This window comes from Ixodes scapularis, unplaced genomic scaffold (assembly GCF_016920785.2).
Source record: "Ixodes scapularis isolate PalLabHiFi unplaced genomic scaffold, ASM1692078v2 PGA_scaffold4__175_contigs__length_147842914, whole genome shotgun sequence".
Lineage (NCBI taxonomy): Eukaryota > Metazoa > Arthropoda > Arachnida > Ixodida > Ixodidae > Ixodes > Ixodes scapularis.
In genome coordinates this window covers 57,204,321-57,224,002 of record NW_024609879.1, presented here as the reverse complement: position 1 = coordinate 57,224,002, position 19,682 = coordinate 57,204,321, and the positions used below count along the sequence as shown (strand labels likewise).

The 19,682-nt window shown below is 44.3% G+C and overlaps 1 protein-coding gene across 1 annotated transcript; it reads left to right on the top strand.

Moving 5' to 3' along the window:
* Positions 1–2,489: 2,489 nt before the first annotated feature.
* On the top strand, positions 2,490–7,570 carry LOC115322028 (sulfotransferase ssu-1). Its single transcript, XM_029982337.3, is given in 3 exon segments — positions 2,490–2,538; positions 6,408–7,192; positions 7,194–7,570. Coding segments are annotated over 2 exon segments (963 nt in total). The 5' UTR covers positions 2,490–2,538; positions 6,408–6,425; the 3' UTR covers positions 7,390–7,570.
* Positions 7,571–19,682: the final 12,112 nt, after the last annotated feature.

Here is a 19,682-nt window from a genome sequence, read left to right as displayed (position 1 = left end):
GACAAGATTTAATAGAATGATAGATGCAGTCCGGAGCAGCGACATCAAACCCAGTTAGAAGCTCCTTTCGAAGGGTACTTTTTTCGAATGTGTCGAATAATTATAGTTTCTTGCATTGCTTTATAATCGGAGATACAGTTCAAGAACCCTTAGAAACTACATTTCGTACAAAGTCTTGGCAAGACAAACCAACACACTTGTAGTCTTTTAATCTTCTCGGCTGGTCTACTCTCAAATGGTTGTTTTTAAGCGCAGGGTACCTATTGCCGTGGAGCAGTCAACACTACTCAGTTTTAGCAGAACGGATAGTTGGGCTAGTTGGTATGTATTCATAATATAAACAACGCGACTGACAAGGACGAAGAAAGTCTGGACGATACAAGCGCAGACTGACAACTGACAGTTTTATTTTCATAAAAGCAAGGAGAAACAAAGACGAAAATGACTCTCCGATCAAAAGGCAATCACGACCGTGCATCACAACGGCTTTTGGCGCCGTCAAAACACTTTGTATAATCCTTGACGCAGTGCACACCCATCACCCCTATCTAAAAATTCTGCCTCGCTCTCTAACAGCGCCAAAGACGCTTGATTCAGGCAGGTAGGGCCTGCCTTTCTTATATTGAGTGTCTCGACAATCTTCCGTGCCTTTTGGTCTTTGTGTCTAAACAACACAACGGCCTCCTCCAGCATCGGGTGGAAGGAGAAGTCCCTGGAATGCAATGCCAGGTGGGAGCACGCTGTCCCTGCCAAAGAGATACGATGCTCACGCAGGCGAACGTCAGTCTGCCCGATGTAAAACTTTCCACAAGAGAAAGGTATCTGGTAAACTACCCCGTTGGTGCAAAACACTTAATCAACGCGGTGCCTTACGCCATAACCGCCCTTCTCCGGTTTATTTTTTTTTTCTCACGCACTTTTCCACTGCATCGCGTGCCGCACGGGTTCAAAAGGGCCACCTTAAAGTATGGGGTGGACGTGGTGTTCTCGACACGAAACAAGTTGGGTGGGATTTGCTCCGCAGTGGAAAAGCGCGTGAGAGTAGTGGAGAAACCGGAGAAGGGTGGCAGTGGCGTTTGGCACCACGTTGATTTTATGTCTTGCACTAAGGGGGTAACTTAACAGATGTGGGAAGGTTTACATCGGGCAGATAGGGCGGTGGCTTAACGTTCGCCTGCGTGAAAATCGTAGCTCTTTGGGACAGCGTGCTTCTGCTCGGCATTGTATTGCAGGGACTGCTCCCGCCACCCGATACTGGAGAAGGTCGTCATGCTGTTGACACAAAGACCAAAAGGCACGGGAGATTGTCGAGGCACTCAATATAAAAAAAGCTGGCCCAACCTGCGTGAGTCAAGCATCCTTGGCGCTGTTAGACAGCGAGGCAGAATTTTTAGTTAGGGGTGATGGGTGTGGCACAGCGTCAATTATTGGACAAAATGTTGTGAAGAAGCCAAAACCCATTTGTATGCGCGGTCGCGATTTCGTCTTGATTGGAGGGTCATTTTTATGTTTGTTTCTTGTGTGTTTCATGACAATAAAACCGTCTTTTGCCAGTCAGCGCTCGTGTCGTACAGTCTTTCTTCGTCCTTGTCAGTCGCGTTGTTTATATTATGTCTACTGAATTATTATTGTCATCAGAGATTCGCGGCTTGTGTATTTGCGATGTCGGCGCGTGTGCACAAGGCAAGTGGCGAGTGCATATTTCCATGGATACATTGTAAAAAACCTAAAATTAATGTTCAGGATTCATAGTTCCATAGAAAGTCAACGGGAAAAAGCCAAAAAGCTACAGACATGGGACAGAACAGTTAACACAGTTTTTTTAAGAATATCTACAGCCACTATACACAATTTATGAGCTTGGGCTCTTAAATGGTCATATAATATGTGGTGCAAAACTATTCGAACAAACCTGCCTGTAAAATAAGGCACGATTGAAATCGTCTGTTCGATCTCATGTGGTTAGTGCCTGTCATGTTCGTGGAATGGCTCATGCGAACCATTGGAAACGAGGGTTTCACTTGAAAATATAAAAATAACAAAATTTTTAAAACATTGAATAAAGGGAGTGAAAAAGGGGTAGACGCCACCATAATGTTTTAATAATAACTAAAAAAACACACCTGTCTCAAAAGTAAAATTTGTTAAACCTGCTACATTGAGTCGTCGGCCTTGACATTTCAGTTTAACCCCTTAGCGGATAAAACGACGTGTTTGTGCGTGCTACTTTTGCTGTTTATTTGTCGCGCCGGGAGCCTTGCCCTTCATTCACTGAGGTATTGGGCAGACTAGAGGGGAATCGGTTGATAACGCTATCGTTATGTTTTGTATATATGTATACCCTTCATCAAGCCAGCGGACGATTGCACAATGTTACTTCGCGCTGCTGATATCAACGTGGAGAATGACCGCTATAATGATAAGAATATCTCTGGGAGCCTTACTTCATCTGCAATAAAATGCATTTTTTACCGCGAGCTGCCAGATGATTGCCTACTTTACCAAGCTTTTTTCCTCGCTGGAATCCATTGTTCTCAGGTAAATTGGCGGACGGAAATCAAGCGCTGCACGTTTTCAGTGGAATGTGCCTGTTGCAAGTTGTAACTTAATGCTTTTGTTTGTCGTTCCTTAAAACGTTCTTTTTGGAAGCATACGTAATGGCACGGATTTCTAACTTGAAAACAAATCAAGGCGTTATAAAAAATGTACGGCGAAATTTTTTCGTGGACTTAAAATTTGATTACCATAAATAACCCATGTTGCCTTCATTAACTTGCAATTTGTAGTTCAAGAGATGTGGTTGTAATAAGTTTGATTTCACTACTTATAATCGTTTGCATGCCAACGCAGTCAGGCAATTAGAAAAAACAAACAAAAACAAAAGAACAAATAGCGAATGAGTTTAAGAAGGAAAAATGTTAGTGCGCTGGTTATATAAAATAAATGTTTCCTAATCAGTCTTTTTATTTTTCCTTGTTAGCGCTCGTTATTGCATTTTAATTTTAATGCTACTGGTTATATGCTTTGACAGTTGTATGGTTCACAACAATTAGAATCAAGTATAGAAAAAAATATCGGAAAAGCCTTTTCCTGAAAGATAAATTTTTTATTAGACTTAACGTACGTTTATACTCCAACGTAACGTCGACGGGCGTGGCGTAGCGCAGCGCGCAGAGATACTGATAGGTCGCGGATATCGAGTTTCTGGTTTCCGGCCAATGAAAGGCGCGCGTTTTGTGCTACGCTGCTCAACGTCGGAGTATAAACAGCCCTTTACGTTCCAGGGCATCCAGCAGAAGTAATTTATGTATTTCTTTTGAATCTTTGCACCTTTTAAGAGCAAGATAAGATTAATATAGCCATATGGGGCTGAGCTGAAACCAATGCACTGGCATGGACACCACGTGTGCGTGAAAAATGCATCGCGAACAAAATGGTCCCTCACAAAACGGCTCCGGTATGAAGAATCTCAATTGCAAACCGCAGATTGAAATATAATTGTAATTTTCTAGATTTTTTAATATAAACTTTGCTGCTTGTAGTTCATATATGATCGGAATATTAACTTAGCATATGTGCATACCATCTTTTGTTATTGTGATCTCACAATATAAACTAAAAACTCATGATTGGATGTGAAAAGTGCCAATATTTTAAAGCACAAAGTTTTATTGACTAAGATTTTTTGCAAGTTGAATGCAGAAACAGTAGCATGAATTGTAGAAAGCTTGGGCTGCTTACGGTAAAGAAATTTAGTTTTTTATATTTGTGGTATACGTGCTTTGTAGACTATAAAATACTTCTATCTTGTAGTTTACCCAATTATTGAACTGCAAAGTAAGCGTAATTTAAATTGTACGATACCTTTATTATGGCGAATATTATGTAACACGCGTATTTGTGAAACCGTTTTGTTCAATATGTTACATTTTTTGTACAAGCAACTGGCAAACCGGTGGAGAGCAAGAAAACAATGCTGCGAAATTCATTCAGGATCATTTTCCGGGTTTAGCCCTTGGGGCTATTTTGGCAGGAAGAATTTTGACTAGCCATTTTTTGCGAAACCATTATGACAGGAACTAGTACCACCAAATAAGCTACTCTTCAGAGTAATAACACTTACCCATCTTGTGTCTGAAAATCGTCGTTGCCAGTTATTTGAATCTTTATCTAAAATCACAAGAAACGCTTTTCCGTCCTCCACAAATGTTTTAATAGTTCGCAACAGAGCAAAACAATAATACATGACCTTCCTAACACCAAAGCTAATGTTGAGAAAGTCGCATATCTGAATCACGACGATCGTCAGTTGCGTCTGCTCTGCGCAGGCACCATATTGTCGCGCCTAGAACAATATCGGGGAACAGAGTGCCGATATTTTAAGCGTAGCTCCTATGGTGGCTCTAACCAGGACGATTTAGTCCTGGGCCGTATTAACCACGGGAAACAGTTGAGCACGTTGGTAGAACATATTTAGCAGAGACCAGCTGAAAAACAAAAAACTAACCATACAAGTGAGAGGAAAACATGAGAGACGCATTCAACCGCTAGACTATCCACCACGTTTAATGATACTCTTCATCTTCATCGACTGGCTAAGATCATTCAAAGCATAGCTTGCTTCAATATTTCCTTATTTGATTTTTCTTTTTTGCAATTAGGGCATCCTGCTCGTTTGTCAACTTGTGACCTTAAGCAGGGGTGAGAGTATATGATTGCGAGGTGGAAGTACTGCCCACCAGTAGAAAAACGAGCAGGATGTCCTTGTTTAAAAATGGAGAAAAAGAGAAAAAGTCAATCAAACTATGTTTTGAATGATCTTAGTAGGCGATAAAGACGCAGTTTATCATTAAACGCAGTTGGTAGTGCAGTTGTTGAATCCGTCTTTCACGTTCTCCTCTCATTTGTATGGTTGGTTTGTTCAGCTGGTTTCTCCTAAATATAGACCATATTGTGACATTGTCTGGATCTGGGGCGGTACTCCACCCGAACGTCTTTGGCAGAGTTCCCACAACTGGGGCTGTGTCCTCGATTCATTTTTTGTAAATATGAAGCAGAACAATGAAATAGCGTTGGCGTATAAATTAGCATAAAATAAATAAATAAAGCGTATTTAAGTGCGAGTGTCCTTGCGTTAACATCTGAATACATGCCACGAAGCTACTTGCTGTTCAACATTTAATGTACAGACGGATAAGTTATTATAAGGGCAGAGCCAGCTCGTGGATCGGAAAGCACCCAGCGCTATCTAAGAGAACAAAGCTGGAGTACGTGACAAGGCTAACTGTTGCTGATTCAGTGCTGATTTAGGAGCTGACTTTTGATAAAGTGTGCTGCGTCCTCAATCATTACCTCACGACCTTATCAACAAACACCTAAGCACTGAGTAATCAAATTGGCGATTTGATGAAATAAATTTTGCTTTGAAGCCTTTGATAGCAAAAGACCGCATGCTTGATTTAATATCAGGGCAGATACTAGCGTTAGCTCAGCAACATTTGACCGGGCAAGCGGGGAGTGATGGCAAACTTCGTGACGTGGATCCGCAATTGGAAGGAGATCCAGCCATCGCGCCTCTAGTAGCTAAATTGAGGTCTACACCGATGGGGAAAACAACAAAGTAGATTGTTTGTCAGTGTTTTGACACAGAACTCAACCCACGTAGTTCAACGTCGCGTCAGCGTTACGCTCGGGCTGCTGTTCAATCAGCACCCAATCTTTGCCCCGCGCTCAATCGAGAAAGTTGAGGTAAAGAGTCCAGTGCACATGCCTTCCGTTAGTAGACAGGGAGCTTTGGGGAGACGAGTCACGCGTGTCACGTGACTCGTGTACTGCTCGTTGCTTCTCGCAACGGGAACGTCACGTGACATACTTCGATCTATAGATTGGCTCCGGGGACTCGTATATCCGCACACCGTAAGGTAAAACGGTGCTTAATAGTGTTCCAATGCACTTTCGAGGTTTATTTTGATTTTTTTCCTTAGAGTACGCATCCTTTCACACTCACCACTTTAGTTCACGCACAAGTCTTTGACGGCTTTTAATACCCTGCAGTCTGTCTTGTCTGAAATCGCAGTTCATAAATCAGCAATATTAATATTGTATGTATCATTGTCACAAAAATTGTAGAATGACCTTGTTCTAGATAAAGATTATCGTATTTATTTTTTTATTTTGTATTCTAAGAACCTTTTTTTGGAAGCAATCAGGAGATGTTTTTTTAAAGATCCGGGTAAAATGAGAAGTGCGAACAACTTAAGAAACGTAGGGCTTGGCTAAATAAGTTACCGCTTCCTGCTTAGTGATCGGTTTTTGGAATTCTTGTTAGATAGTTTTGCCATCTTATTAACAGAACGGTGCTAGTGACATGCCGGGAACTCGTCACCTTTTTCTGTCCCAATTTACAGGATAAAGCGAAAGCAAAAATGTCATCTGGACTGGACGTAAATTTCGCTCCCCTCTTCAAAGACCTGGATGGCTTCTACATCAGCAGTTTCCTCGACGAGGACACAGTGCGATCCGCTCTGTCCTACAAACCCCGGACCGACGACATCTTTATCGTCACCTACCCAAAGTCTGGCACGACTTGGACTCAGTACATCGTGTACTGCATCTTGAATGACGGTGCCCTCCCGAAGGACTTCACAGAATTCACGCTGATGTCTCCCTGGTTAGAGTTCTTGGGTGCCGAAGCGGCGGAGAAAATGACGCGACCGGGTGCCATCAAGTGCCACCTTCCATTTCACAAGCAGCCCTATTCGAAGAAGGCCAAGTACATTTACGTGGCTAGAAATCCGTTCGACTGCTGTGTCTCCTTCTACCACCATTGCAAAAGTATCCCTTACTATGGGCTAGAAGACGCAACATTCGACCAGTTCCTCGAGTTGTTCCGCACCGGAGAAGTTGACTGCGGAGAGTATTTTGACAACTTGCTTTCCTGGTACAAACACCGAAAAGATTCGAATGTCCTTTTTTTAAGATACGAAGACTTAAAAAAGGACACCGTGGCTTGCGTGCTAAAGATTGCAGCCTTTCTAGGGGAGCAGTACGGTCGAAAGCTGAGAACCGATGACACGTTGCTCGAGAAAGTGGTCAAATCCACCAGCTTGGAAGGCCTCAAGAAGCAAGTGAACGACGGTGCGAAGCAGATGGTACCGAATCTCCTAGCACTTCCACCTGAAAGGCAGCTGAAATCTGAAAATTTTTGGTCAGAAGTTTAGTGACAAGGAAATGTTCGTGCACAAAGGAAACTTTGTTCGCAAGGGTATTCTTGGAGACTACAAAAACCACTTCTCACCCGAACAAATTCAACGAATGAAGGACTGGATCGCGTTTAGAACAAAAGGGAGCGACGTCATGAATTTGTGGAGTGATATTGGGCTGCCTTGATTAGCTCACCCTAAATATTAAATTGGGGTTACAATTTTTTATTGTATGGACAAGGATGATATGATGTAAGTTAGCATTTAACATTTTCTGGATGGTTTTATCTGCTTGCGACGTGAAGCATACACGTCACTGCCAGTTAGGAGGAGAATACCCCAAAAAACAAGGTAGTTGATAGGTTATTTATACAGTTTGATCATTTTCTGTTCTTGTATTTTAATGCGAAAGCATTAAATGGTCCCATGGTGATTTAACAGTGAATTAATGGAAAACTCCCATTGCATGGCTCGCGGCAAAGTTCCAAGGAACGCCACCCCACAGAGAAGCCCTTTCCATGGCGCAGCGGCCCGGACGCCGGTAAGGGGGAGAGGGTGGCCGGCCTCTGCAGAGCGGCAGGCCGAAGAGACCGCCCGGGAAGCCTATGCAGAGGTCGCCCGACCGGGCTCAGCGTGGCGCGCAGCTTGTGGAAATACGCTACGTATACGAATGCTTGTGCATTGCTACTCGTTAGCAGTCTTACGTGTCTTTGATTTAAGAGACGGCTTTGTTCCCGGGTTTCTACCGGTTTATTTACAATGTCTATTCGTACGAATAAGTTTGCCCGGGCGTGTGCGCGGATGTGTGTGCGCAAAATTGTTTTTTTCTCACAGCTAAACTAAAGGGTTCTGCGATTAACCCTCATCCCTTCCTGTCTTAATATGAACGGGTATACTGTACCAAGGTGCGGTTCTATGGCCCCTTGCATGCGTGAAAGACCCAGGTTGCTTGCAGTACGGCTCTGGTGAAGCGACACCCTTTCACGTCAGTCAAGACAGCGTGCAGTATTTATGTCCCGGCTTGACCCAAGTACTATTGAATCCGGCATCTTGAAATTCCCGGCAAGTGTTTTGAAAGACAAATAAATGACGCGCGCTAAGCTTGTGACAAAATATAATAGCAACTCAACCTTTCATGTATCTGTTAAGAACGATAATTTTGAGAAAATCAGGAACCGGGGATCGTTGGCCGACTGTGTTAGTGCACCACGGCTCGTAGCACGTGGAGCGAAAGCTCGCGCTGCAGAACCCAGGCATTCTGGGTTTAATCCCCATACTTGCCTTTTCCGATCTAGATGAGAATCGTACCGGCGAGCGGTCGTGAATCACTAGTGCGTGGTTAGCGATTGTAATGGACTGACTAAATTTCTCCTCTGCAAGGCTGACTAATTTCCGGCTGTCTAAACATGCGCACAACACAACCAATTAGTTTGAGAAAATCAGTACACAGGACATTTGGCCGGCGGGGTTCCTTTTCCGCCCCTTTGGTGCTCTAAAAGTACAGTAGCAAGCGTCTTAAAGAACAAAGCAAGAAATATGTCACGAGAGAGGTCGAGCTAGCAGATCGAGAACGGGAACTTGTGCCACTTCGATTTACCCATAAAACTATCCAAACGCAAAGAAGTGCTCGCTTTATATACCAAACGTTTTGCGGCGTTGAAAGTAAGTCTTCCCAATAGATGATCGACTATAAGCAGCTCTTTCACCGTTGCTTGCTTTGCTGAAACGTAGCTTGTGGTGAGTATTCTTAGCAAAAATATTTCTCTCCGTGCTATTTATTATTTCGCGAAGATCTAGATTATGCTAACATGGGGTGAAAATTTACTGGAAGGGTTCTAGCCTTCGACGTTTCTTGTTCACGCGGCAATCCTACTCAGAATGCTTATGAGTAGAGGTCATATCTTAAGATGTGCATAATTAATTAATCGGCATTATTTCCCACCTATTTCTGACCAGGCTATACTTACGAGTTACTTTAGGAACTGTATTTAACTTTAATGGGTCTAAGAGATTTCACAAAATTGATTATAATATTCTGTCTAAACTTGAGAGCAATTTGTGTTCTACCTGCTTTGATTCGCTCAAAAGGTATCTTTCACGTCGCAGAAATATTCTTCGTGTTTCGGAAGCTTTATCTGATTACCATTTATCACGCATTGGAGCGCCACGCTGAAGCAATTTCGCTTCACATTTATATTTAATTTTTGTAAATGACGCAGTACTTTGTGTGAAGAACTCCAAAATGTTGTTGTTTGCTGATGACACTAAGCTATATCGTTGTATTTGCTCTCTTTCTGACTGCGTGCTGCTTTAAGTTGACACCTGAGCACCATCTAATTAGTGTTAACCTAACTCCCTAGTTCAGAGCGAGCTGAAAACAAGGGTAATCCGGCTGAGCAGGAAGCATAACCCATTTGTATTTGCATACACCTTAGACTGCATTTCCATAGCCCAAGTTTTTGTAACTCGTGATCTTGGAATTTTTGCTGAAAATGTTCCAGTGACTTTAGAAATGAAAATAATGACATAACAGAAAATTTGCAACAGAATAAAAACATCAGATCGACAAACACATCCTATCTCCCCCCCTCCCCAAATGAAACAGTATAACTGTTGGCCAACTGGATTTTGGAATAGTAAATTTAATTGGATTCCTTGCTGGAAACCTGAAATCCAATTTGAAGACAATTATACTTTTTGTTTTCGGTGGGGCACCTGCAATCAAATTCTCAAATTGACACTTCGCCACAGAAGAAGCCCCGCGGAACCGAAAAAAAAAACACATTTAAAATAAAACAAAAAGTTAAAAACACAGTGAAGACAGAACCCATGTAAGTGAAGTAAAATCAAGTAAAAAACAAGTAAAAACTAGTACAAGTGAAAACAAACACGCTGTATAATGGAATCCTTTTTGTTTTCAAGGTAAATGACCTTAAGAGGGTGTTGCGTGCACTAACTACATTTTTACAAACTTTGTATTATACAGGGCGTGTACATTGGGTTCAAATAAAATGCTAACTGCGGAGCACGTAGTCGTCGACAGATACTGCGTATTCTGGAGGACTCTGGAAACAGATAAAATTGCGGGGTGGAGAGTGGGGGCAAGCGAGGGTGTGCGTCCTACTCCAATGTGTTTCAACCTTGCGCAACACAACCCAAGCTTGGGCGCTGCCCCCCGGTGCTATGCAAGTTCCGTCACTGCTCGCATTTCATTCGAACCCGGCAGTACAGTGCTTAACGAAACCAAATGAACCAGCGGAGCGTGTGGCCTCGCGTACTTGTGGCGCCATTTGCCAGTACAAGCGGTCCATCTGGTGTCGTGAGTTGCACGTGCGCACAGCTAAGCCAAGCACTTAGTATATATGTGTGCCCGGTGCACAACCCCTGATTGCTGATCAACGCTGGCCATAAGTTCGCAATATGACAGTGTTTATTTTTTTTTTTCTATCTTCAATGCAGTAGCGTAAACAGATTTATGTTTCCAAAGGTTAAAGTTGTAAAAAAGTTGCCACTACTCGCAGGGATCTCCCTGTTCGTACTAAATAAATGTATAGTGTCATGGCACGTGTGTGCTTTTTGTAGACTGAATAAATAAAATGTCTTGTTTTTTCTTTGTTTTCGTTTTTTATATATAAATTTAGGGCAATATAACTGTGCATCTTGAAGGACAGACAAAAGTGAGTGTCACGTGGTGATTAAAAAAATCAATTAAGCTTCAGATTTATTACATCTAGTAATCACCTATCCAATCAAATCAAATCAAATTTATTTGACACCACATCGTACAAGGATGGCGATGTCGGGAGCACAGACAAAAAGCCACTGGAGTGTGGCTTGACGAGGTCTGTGCCCCCGATTGATCTAATTAGCGACAGCGGCTATTATAAAATAGTAAACAAGTAACAATCAGTACATCATTTTGCAAAACAGAACTTAGCATATGCCAGGCCAACAATGCAGTGAAAACAAAAACCGGAGAAACAAAGTTGTATAAAAGGAAACATAATAACGTCAAAAACACATCTACTTTCTAATGAGTGTGGGAATTGAGTAATGATGGCAGTGTGTAAACAATTGATTGAGTACCGTAATTTGTAAGTGCAAAGGGTATATTCCACATTTCACTGTGACGTCTCTTATAGCTGCTAGCGTTTCTTTTTAATTTGGATAATTGCTCAATAAAATTGTTATTTTGTTTTTTTCCCGCATAGTATCGCTTGAGCAGCAAGTCATTATATAAAAACTGTACAGCAGAAACATTAAGACACTTAAAAAGTGGTTCTGTGTGAACCACTTTTTAGGCTGAACCAGAGATAGCGCGAACGGCTTTTTTCTGTAGCAAGAATATTTTTGAAGTGTTTGTCACGGTTGTGTTCCCCCAAACTAAATGACAGTAGGTAATGTTCGAGAGAAAAAGTGAGTTTTAAATAATCAATTTTATACTAGTTGGTAGAAAATATCGCAGCCTTGTCAGAACTCCAACAACGCGGGCAAGTTTATTTGCAACCATCTCAATATGTTTATTCTAAACTAAGTTTTCCTCAAAGAACACTCCCAGGTTTTTTACTGAAGGAACAATATCCACATTTGAGGTGCCAATCATAAGATTGGTTTCAACATTTATTTTCTGGTTTCTAGACCTAAAAATGACAGCCTTTGTTTTAGATGTGTTTATGGTTAAGGAATTGTATATGCTCCATTTGTCTAGCTTGTTTAGCACATTATTTGCATGATCAATTAATTCTTTAGTATTTGTAGATTTAAAAAATAAGCTAGTGTCGTCAGCGTAAATAACAAATTGGGTATTATCGTCAATGTAGGTTATGTCGTTTATATAAATGTTAAATAACAACGGTCCAAGGATGCTTCCTTGGGGTGCCCCAGAAACTACCTAGCGGGAGTTGCGCACCAAGCGCGAACAGCCGCTGACTGCTTTGCTGAGCTACCCGCATAGGCGTGAGGCCCTCACGGCCCTCACGGCCATGAGGGCCGTGAGGGCCGTGAGGGCCATGAGGGCGGTGAGGGCCGTGAGGGGCGTGAGGGCGGTGAGTGGCGTGAGGGCCATGAGCGTGTGAGTGGTGTGAGGGCGGTGAGTGCGTGAGGGGTGTGAGGGCCATGAGTGCGTGAGAGTACTGAGTGGCATGAGAGGCGTGAGGGCCGTGAGGGCCGTGAGGGCGGCATGTGCATGAGGTAGTGCGAGGGCCATGAGTGCGTGAGGGCGGTGAGTGCGTGAGGCCCCCTTCAGATCGAGCATCTTTTTCAGCAATTTTGGTGTTAATGACGGGTTGTTCTCTAGCTTTCCCTAGATCGACACGAATTGCTGAGATCGCGTCCGGCTCGAAATAAGCAAGCAACTCGGAGCAATTCGAATACGTTTGAAGCGGCTGCATCCAATCAGGGACGCAACATTTTCACGTGATACCTCGTGCCGGTGATGATGACACCGAAAGACTGGGTTCTGGTTTGAAATCGATCGTTTTTTGGAAATAAACTGTTTCAGAAAGGTGCATTAGTATTCTTAATGGGCAGTGAGTGGCGTGAGGGCGGTGACGCTGGTGAGTGGCGTGAGGGCGGTGAGTGGCGTGAGGGCCATGAGGGCGGTGAGTACCGTGAGGGCGGTGAGTGGCGTGAGGGCTATGAGTGCGTGAGGGCCGTGAGGGTGGTGAGGGCCGTGAGGGCCGTGAGGGCGGTGAGGGCCGTGAGGGCCGTGAGGGCGGTGAGGGCCGTGAGGGCGGTGAGTGGCGTGAGGGCGGTGAGTTTCGTGAGGGCCATGAGTGAGTGAGGGGCGTGAGGGCTGTGAGGGCGGTGAGGGGCGTGAGGGCCGTGAGGGCCGTGAGGGGCGTGAGGGCCGTGAGGGCGGTGAGTGCGTGAGGGCCGTGAGGTTCAGTGAGGGTGAGTGAAGGGCTGAAGGTGAGTGTGACTGTGAGGGTGAGGGTGAGTGAGGGGCTCATGGTGAGTGTAGCTGTGAGGGTGAGGGTGAGTGAGGGGTTAGGTGAGTGTGGCTGTGAGGGTGAGGGTGAGTGAGGGCGACCTAAAATGCCGACCTCTGGTGGTGACGAACACTGTCGTCGAAAAGGGACTCGTCCATTTTATCTGCTTGTTTTGTGTGATATAGAGCTCAAATAAACGCGGTATGGATTACCTTCGTAACACGGTATGTACACTTTGTGATTAGTATGCCATTTTTATTCTGACACGCCTGCACGCCACTGTCGAGCTATACCAGTTCGTAGCAGCTACGTGCAATACCGGTCCAACCTTCCTTTGCCGAGTGTCACGTCAGTGTCGGGTTGCAATCGTAAAAGGTCGGTCCCGAAGCGCTTACCAACAGCGCGACTACAGCACTTCCATCAAACGCGCGCGTCCGCTCCCAGTGTGAACAGGTATATACTGGCTCCCTCTGACACTGTCGTAGTTCGAACGTATATATATATTTTTTTTAACGTCGGCTTGCTCTTGCATATCTCCGAGGCCGCGAGAAACGCCGCAGCAATTTGTTTCCATCTACGTCGCTTTGCAAACGACTGACACGGGCCGCCTTTTACCAACAATGACATTTGGGTTGACTCCTGGAGTCTTCACCGGAAGACTCGCCGCACTTCCCAACAGGCATACCGACGTATGATACTAGTCCCATGCTGTTGCTGTAGCACAACCTATCTCGAATTTCGCTCAGCTGCGTTGTGTCCATGGCTATCGCGGCGATGGGAGGCGCCGATTCAGAAAATACGTCGGTGCCATCAGCGCAGTAAACCCTACCGGCGCACCCCCAACTCGCCGCCGCTAACGCTCCCAATTTCCTACTGCCGAGAGAACTTCCGGTTCCTGTCCCAGCGTACGTCACGACCGTCAAAATTTCGCCGCAACCTGTTTTGAGGTCAGTTGGAGAGAAAGAAAAAGTTGATTTTTCATTATTTTTTTTCTGTAGAAGTTAATGAACCGAGACCAAAACGGATGCCTGTTCGGCATTCATTGAACGTTGAAGGTTTAATGTAAAAGTTATGTGGCAAAAGTAAAAAGGTCATTTCGTGGTCCCCTTAACATACGGTATTAACTTGTCAAAGACAATACTAGTTTAAAAAAATAATCATAAAGTACATTTAACGCATATATATCTCAGTTTGTAAGCTGTATACTTCCGTTGACATTCACTGCAAAAAGTCATACGAATGTACTTTCCCACAGAGCACTCTCAGAGCCCATCACTGAGTAAGTCGGCAAACGACAAGGTAGAACATGTATTTATAAACCTAGAAGTGTTTAAACTAAGACCTATGTTTAAAACTAAACATGAAACACTGAGCATGACGTAAGCACACGAAACATCATACTGAGCAATACTTAAAAAACGAGCGAGCTGTCTGATTCATGGTAATAAAAAAAAAAAAGAAACGAGACAGGAACACGGAAGGGGACGAAAACAACACAACGTTGTGTTGTGTTCGTCTTCTTCTGTGTTCCTGAGTCTCCGGTTTTAATTGCCATGAATCATACTCCGTGCAAGAACGACTTCATTTTAAATGCGATAGGACACCTACACTCTAAAAAAGCCCATGCGTCTGCTTTCCCGCACAACCCTCGGAGAGTCATTCAGCGCAACTTACGGAGGCAGCTCAGCGAATGACAATGCCGAAACATATGTTTAGACCAAAAAACTCAGTCTGAGTTGTGACATTAAGCAATGCAAGCGTGGCGTTTTGCATTGCTTAATGTCACAACTCAGACTGCGTTTTTTGGTCTAAACATACGTTTCGGCATTGTCATTCGCTGAGCTGCCAACGTAAGTTGCGCTGAATGGCTCTCCGAGGGTTGTGCGTGAAAGTAGACAAAACCACAGGCGCGGGCGCCTGTGGTTTTGTCAGCTCCCCTTTTCGTCCTGATGCATGATCGAGGACTGCAGCAGTTAAAACCTTGACCCGCGCGTGGGCGCAGACAGGAAAAGTCGTAGTTTTGGAATTTACGCGTCGCTTATGGAACGAGCTTCCATCATCCTCGCGTTAACTCCACAATGGCATTGCCATTCTGTGTTTCTAAACTGTCACAACATCTCCTCTGTTTTAAGTGGAGATCACACACATGGTAATTTGCCGAGAGGGGCTGGCCTGTGCGCGGTATAGCACGGTTTCAAACTTGTTTCTTTTCGACGTCTGCCGGTAGCCTAAAGAAAGTGCGGTTTATTTGTTGATATTGTAAACGCTCGTACACCCGGATACATAACAGGTAGGCATAATAGCAAATCTATCCAACTTCAAGAAGAAGAGTTTCCTTACGGTATTTTTTCTCTTCTTTAAAAGATTCCTCTTATTCCCAGGTTTTTCTTTTTCCCGAGGGTTTTCTTCTTTTTCCGAGGGAATTCTCCTTCAGGAAAGGAAAATACTGACGCATTAAGTGTGGCATCATTAAATGTCGGTTGCTACTCGGAAGAACTCTACCGTCTGTCTTTGTACCTCCATGTTTTACTGATTCATGATTTTCAAATTCAAGAAGACTGTCTTTGCTGAACCGTACTTCGCAAGCTGTGCATGTTCAATCGATGCGAAGATGAACATGCGATATATCGCGCGCAAGCGGCCACAGCCCCGCTATGCATGACGCTGTTTGTAGCAACATACAGAACCGGAAGATGCGAAGGTTCGGACGTGGAGTTGACGGAGCCAGGTGGAGCCAGCGTCGCTCTAAGTGCTCAGCCATCCACTCGAAGCGGACTCGGCTGCAGGGTTCGATCCAGAAATATTTTGTCTCTACCACACTGAGGGAGCTCTGTAACCGATACGAAGCTTGTGATGTTGGAATCAGCAAACGTTTGAAGAGCACGAAAAAATTGCTGGAGCAAACCACCCACGAAGATGTGCGTGCCGCGTGCGACAGCAGGGAAAGCAGCGGCTGCCATTAGAGGTGCCATACACTTGGCCACGAAACCTCAGCAGGCAGAGGATCCCAAATGCTGTCACAATTAATACATCTCTTATGGCGAATGCCGGAAAGAAGGCGTTGCTTCTTAGGTATGAACATATTTACTGCTACACGATTTGTCATGTAGATTCCATACACAGGTTGTGACAATTCATTCTCCGGTTTCTATACCCTGTTCACTACTAATCTGGCCTAGTGGTACACCCTAAGTGTACCACTAGGTTTGCTTACCCGCAAAACGCTAAAAAAATTCAAGCTCTGCGATCTACGAAATCAGCTTAGCGATTGATGAGCCGAAGCGGCATGCTTGCATTGCGTAATGCCACAGTGCAGACTTAATGTTAAGGTCTAAACAGATGGTCCGCCTCATCATTCGCTAAGCTGATTTCGTAGATCGCAGAGATTGGCTCTTCGAGTTTTTTGCGGTTAAGTAGACGCGCAGGAATTCCTTAGAGCAGTGGTTCCCAAATAGGGGTCCGCGGACCCCAGGGGGTCCGCGAAGCCACTTTTAAAGTCCGCGAGACCCTCAACAAAAAAATTTTTTTTTTTTTAGTTGGCACGTTTTTTGTAGTTTGAAGCGCGAGTGTGCCACATATTGATGAACTGACCAGAATGAAGTAATGTGGCACCTTTGTTTTATGATTTTTCTGCTACGTAGCAATAAAAGGCACCTGTTTCATGCTCCAGATGTGTTAACTTACTAACGTCCCCCCCCCTTCCCCCCCCTCCCCCCCCCCCGGCTGGAAGGGGTCCCCCATCACTGCCAGAGGTCCGCAAGGGGTCCCAGACACATCCATGGCTGGGAACCACTGCCTTAGAGTGTAGAATAATCTAAGAAGCTGTGATGCGTACGTGTGGCCAAGAGGTGAAGTTTTCTGACTTGTAGAACAAGGGAAATAACCGCCGATTAGCACAATTGCGTAGTGTTAGTGTCAAGGACAGAATGTTCGTCCTATATAAACCGAACCAGAGGATTAAGGAATCTGTAGACTCTGGCGAGAGTCAGTTACGATTTCTGTTTAAGTAAGAATCTCCAAGGTATCTGCCCCCCCTCCCACACACGCACACACAAACACACACATACACACACAAACACGCACACATACGCTGGGGACAAAGCCATTTTCATTGGCAACTACAGCTTGAGTTAAAAAAAAAATGTTGATCAGATTAAAAGTGCCACCGTTCTTGAATATAAGAAAAATACAAAAGGAAATATAATGAATTTAAAAAGAAAGTTTGTTACACACGTGCTGCTATAGGTCCCGCTTCATAGGCGAGGAAGAAAAGAACGCTTGACACATTTTCTTTTTCACCGGACACATTTTGCGAAGCGTTCAATCTCGCCCCAAAGTACCCGAACTCGTATTAATTTTTAATTCATTTCGGGTATCACACAGCAAATGAAAACAAAACAGAAATGCTCAGACTGCTGAACAATGGAGGCAGAAGCGAAAAGACATCTCGTCCACAAATTGACCAAATATAGAAATAACAAATAACATACAGGCGCGCTGGGCAACATTGAACATCTTGAATAACCGAGACTCGGGTATTGAGGATGTTGAGATACAATGCCTCCGCCCCCCCCCCCCCCCCCCCCCAAAGCTATTTTCATTCAGAGAAGTAGGAACACATTCAAAGTTTAATAACTTTAAGTTAAATAACTTTAAGTTAAATAAAGTCGGATATCATCCCAAGTGTTCCCGTTAGACTATTGGTACAAATCAAAAACTGGGACAAATTTCGTAAGAATCTACGTTTGCTAGCATCCAGCCACTCGACACAATAGTGTTGAAATGGAGCAAAAAAACACAAAGAAAAATGTCTTCGTTTTTTTATGTTTATGAGGTCACGCTGTATCTGAAGGTATACACTCCGTGCGGGAACTATAGGGGGCGCTTTCAAAAACGTGCGCAGCGCCGCTAGCGGAGGAGCTGGCGTTCGACTGTGAGGCGCGTTCAGCAGCCCGCGGCGCCTTTTCGAATGCCAAGCTGTGGCGGCGAAAGCGCGCACGGACGAAACTTTTGCTTTTTGAGCCGATAAGTTGAGGATGACGTTGCACGAGTGCTGGAGCAGAAGGGCCATTTAGCTGTTCTCCACTTCTTATATATTGAGTTTGAGTCGTTATTAGGGATAATTTCTCTAGTTGCGGCCGAAAAAGGAGTTGGAGCAATTTTCCGAAAAACAAGACGGCCGCCCCATAATTACTCTGAGTGGGAAATTTATTTCGCTCGTCGCTGTAAAGCTAGGACTGCTTGAACCATGATATTTGGAGGCGAGTGAGGTGTTCACTAAGTTTTTGCACGAAGAGTGCCAAGTTTCTTTAAGACAGCACGTGTGAAAGTTAGGTTTCTAACGAATAAAGAAATAAAGCTGTATGGGATATCCAATATTGGACCCAAAATGTTGTGTTATAGCGAGCTGTGCAAAGTGCAGATTTTGGCACACAAGTGCTTGGACTTGACAGTAACATGACACAGCACTTATTATACAAAAAAAAAAGGTGGCATACGGAAACCAGGTGAAAATTTGGTTTGGGCGGCGTAACTCAATGGGAACCGGTTTTGACCATGAAAAACCTGTCAAGAGAATACCACTGGTCGGGGGAGGTGGGTACTTTAGAGGTAGGAAGGGACTAGTGGACTGTACTTACAATTGAGACAACTTTATGAGAGGTAGTTTCAAAGCCGAGAAAACAAAGTTGTCGGCCAACACACGGTTTGGCCGCCAAGGGCTTTTGCGGTCAGCTGTTGTGTAACAACCTGTTGTGCGAGGTGCTGATTTTCGGCGCACAGGTACTTTGACATGACCGTCACTTGGCACAACACTTATTATAACAAAAAGAGTTGGCATAGCGAAACCAGGTGGAAATTTAGTTTGGGCGGCATAACTCAATGGGAACTGCTTTGACTGTCAAAGGCTGTCAGATAATACCACTCATCGTGGGAGGTGCGCACTTCACAGGTATGAAGGGACCAGTGGACGGTACTTCCAGTTCGAACCACTTTGCGATAGGTGGCTCTAAAGCCGAGAAAAAAAATGTTGTCTACAGAACTCGGGGTGTCAGCGTTTCCACATCCAAAAGGAGGCTGATCAAGAAAGAAAGCACACCACATAAACTTCCATACTCAAACCTCGATTCTCAAGTGATTCCGAGTTTCATTGCTGTTTTCTTTAGATTTATATTTGTCACTTTTTAACGTTCAAATCTTTCTTCGTGACGTACAGATTGCGTGCCATACTAGTTCGGAAATATCATCGACATGTACGATGGGGACGAAACTTCTTTGGAGGGCATTCCTCCAACGAAATTCAGACTGCATACCCGCGAGTGTGGGATGGCATTTCAGTTCGAGCTGAGATATGTAGGCGTTACTGGTACGAAAACAAACGCAGTGCGCAAAGCGGCAGTGTAGAATATGTCAGCCGCGACGACACAGTGGCAGACATGATCGGGAGACTAAATTTCTCGCGTCGTGCGGCGCGGGTCCACCATTGTCTCTGTCCCACAAAACATCGGTGAGGTGAAAAACTGTGAAACTTTGTCTCCACGAGATACGACGC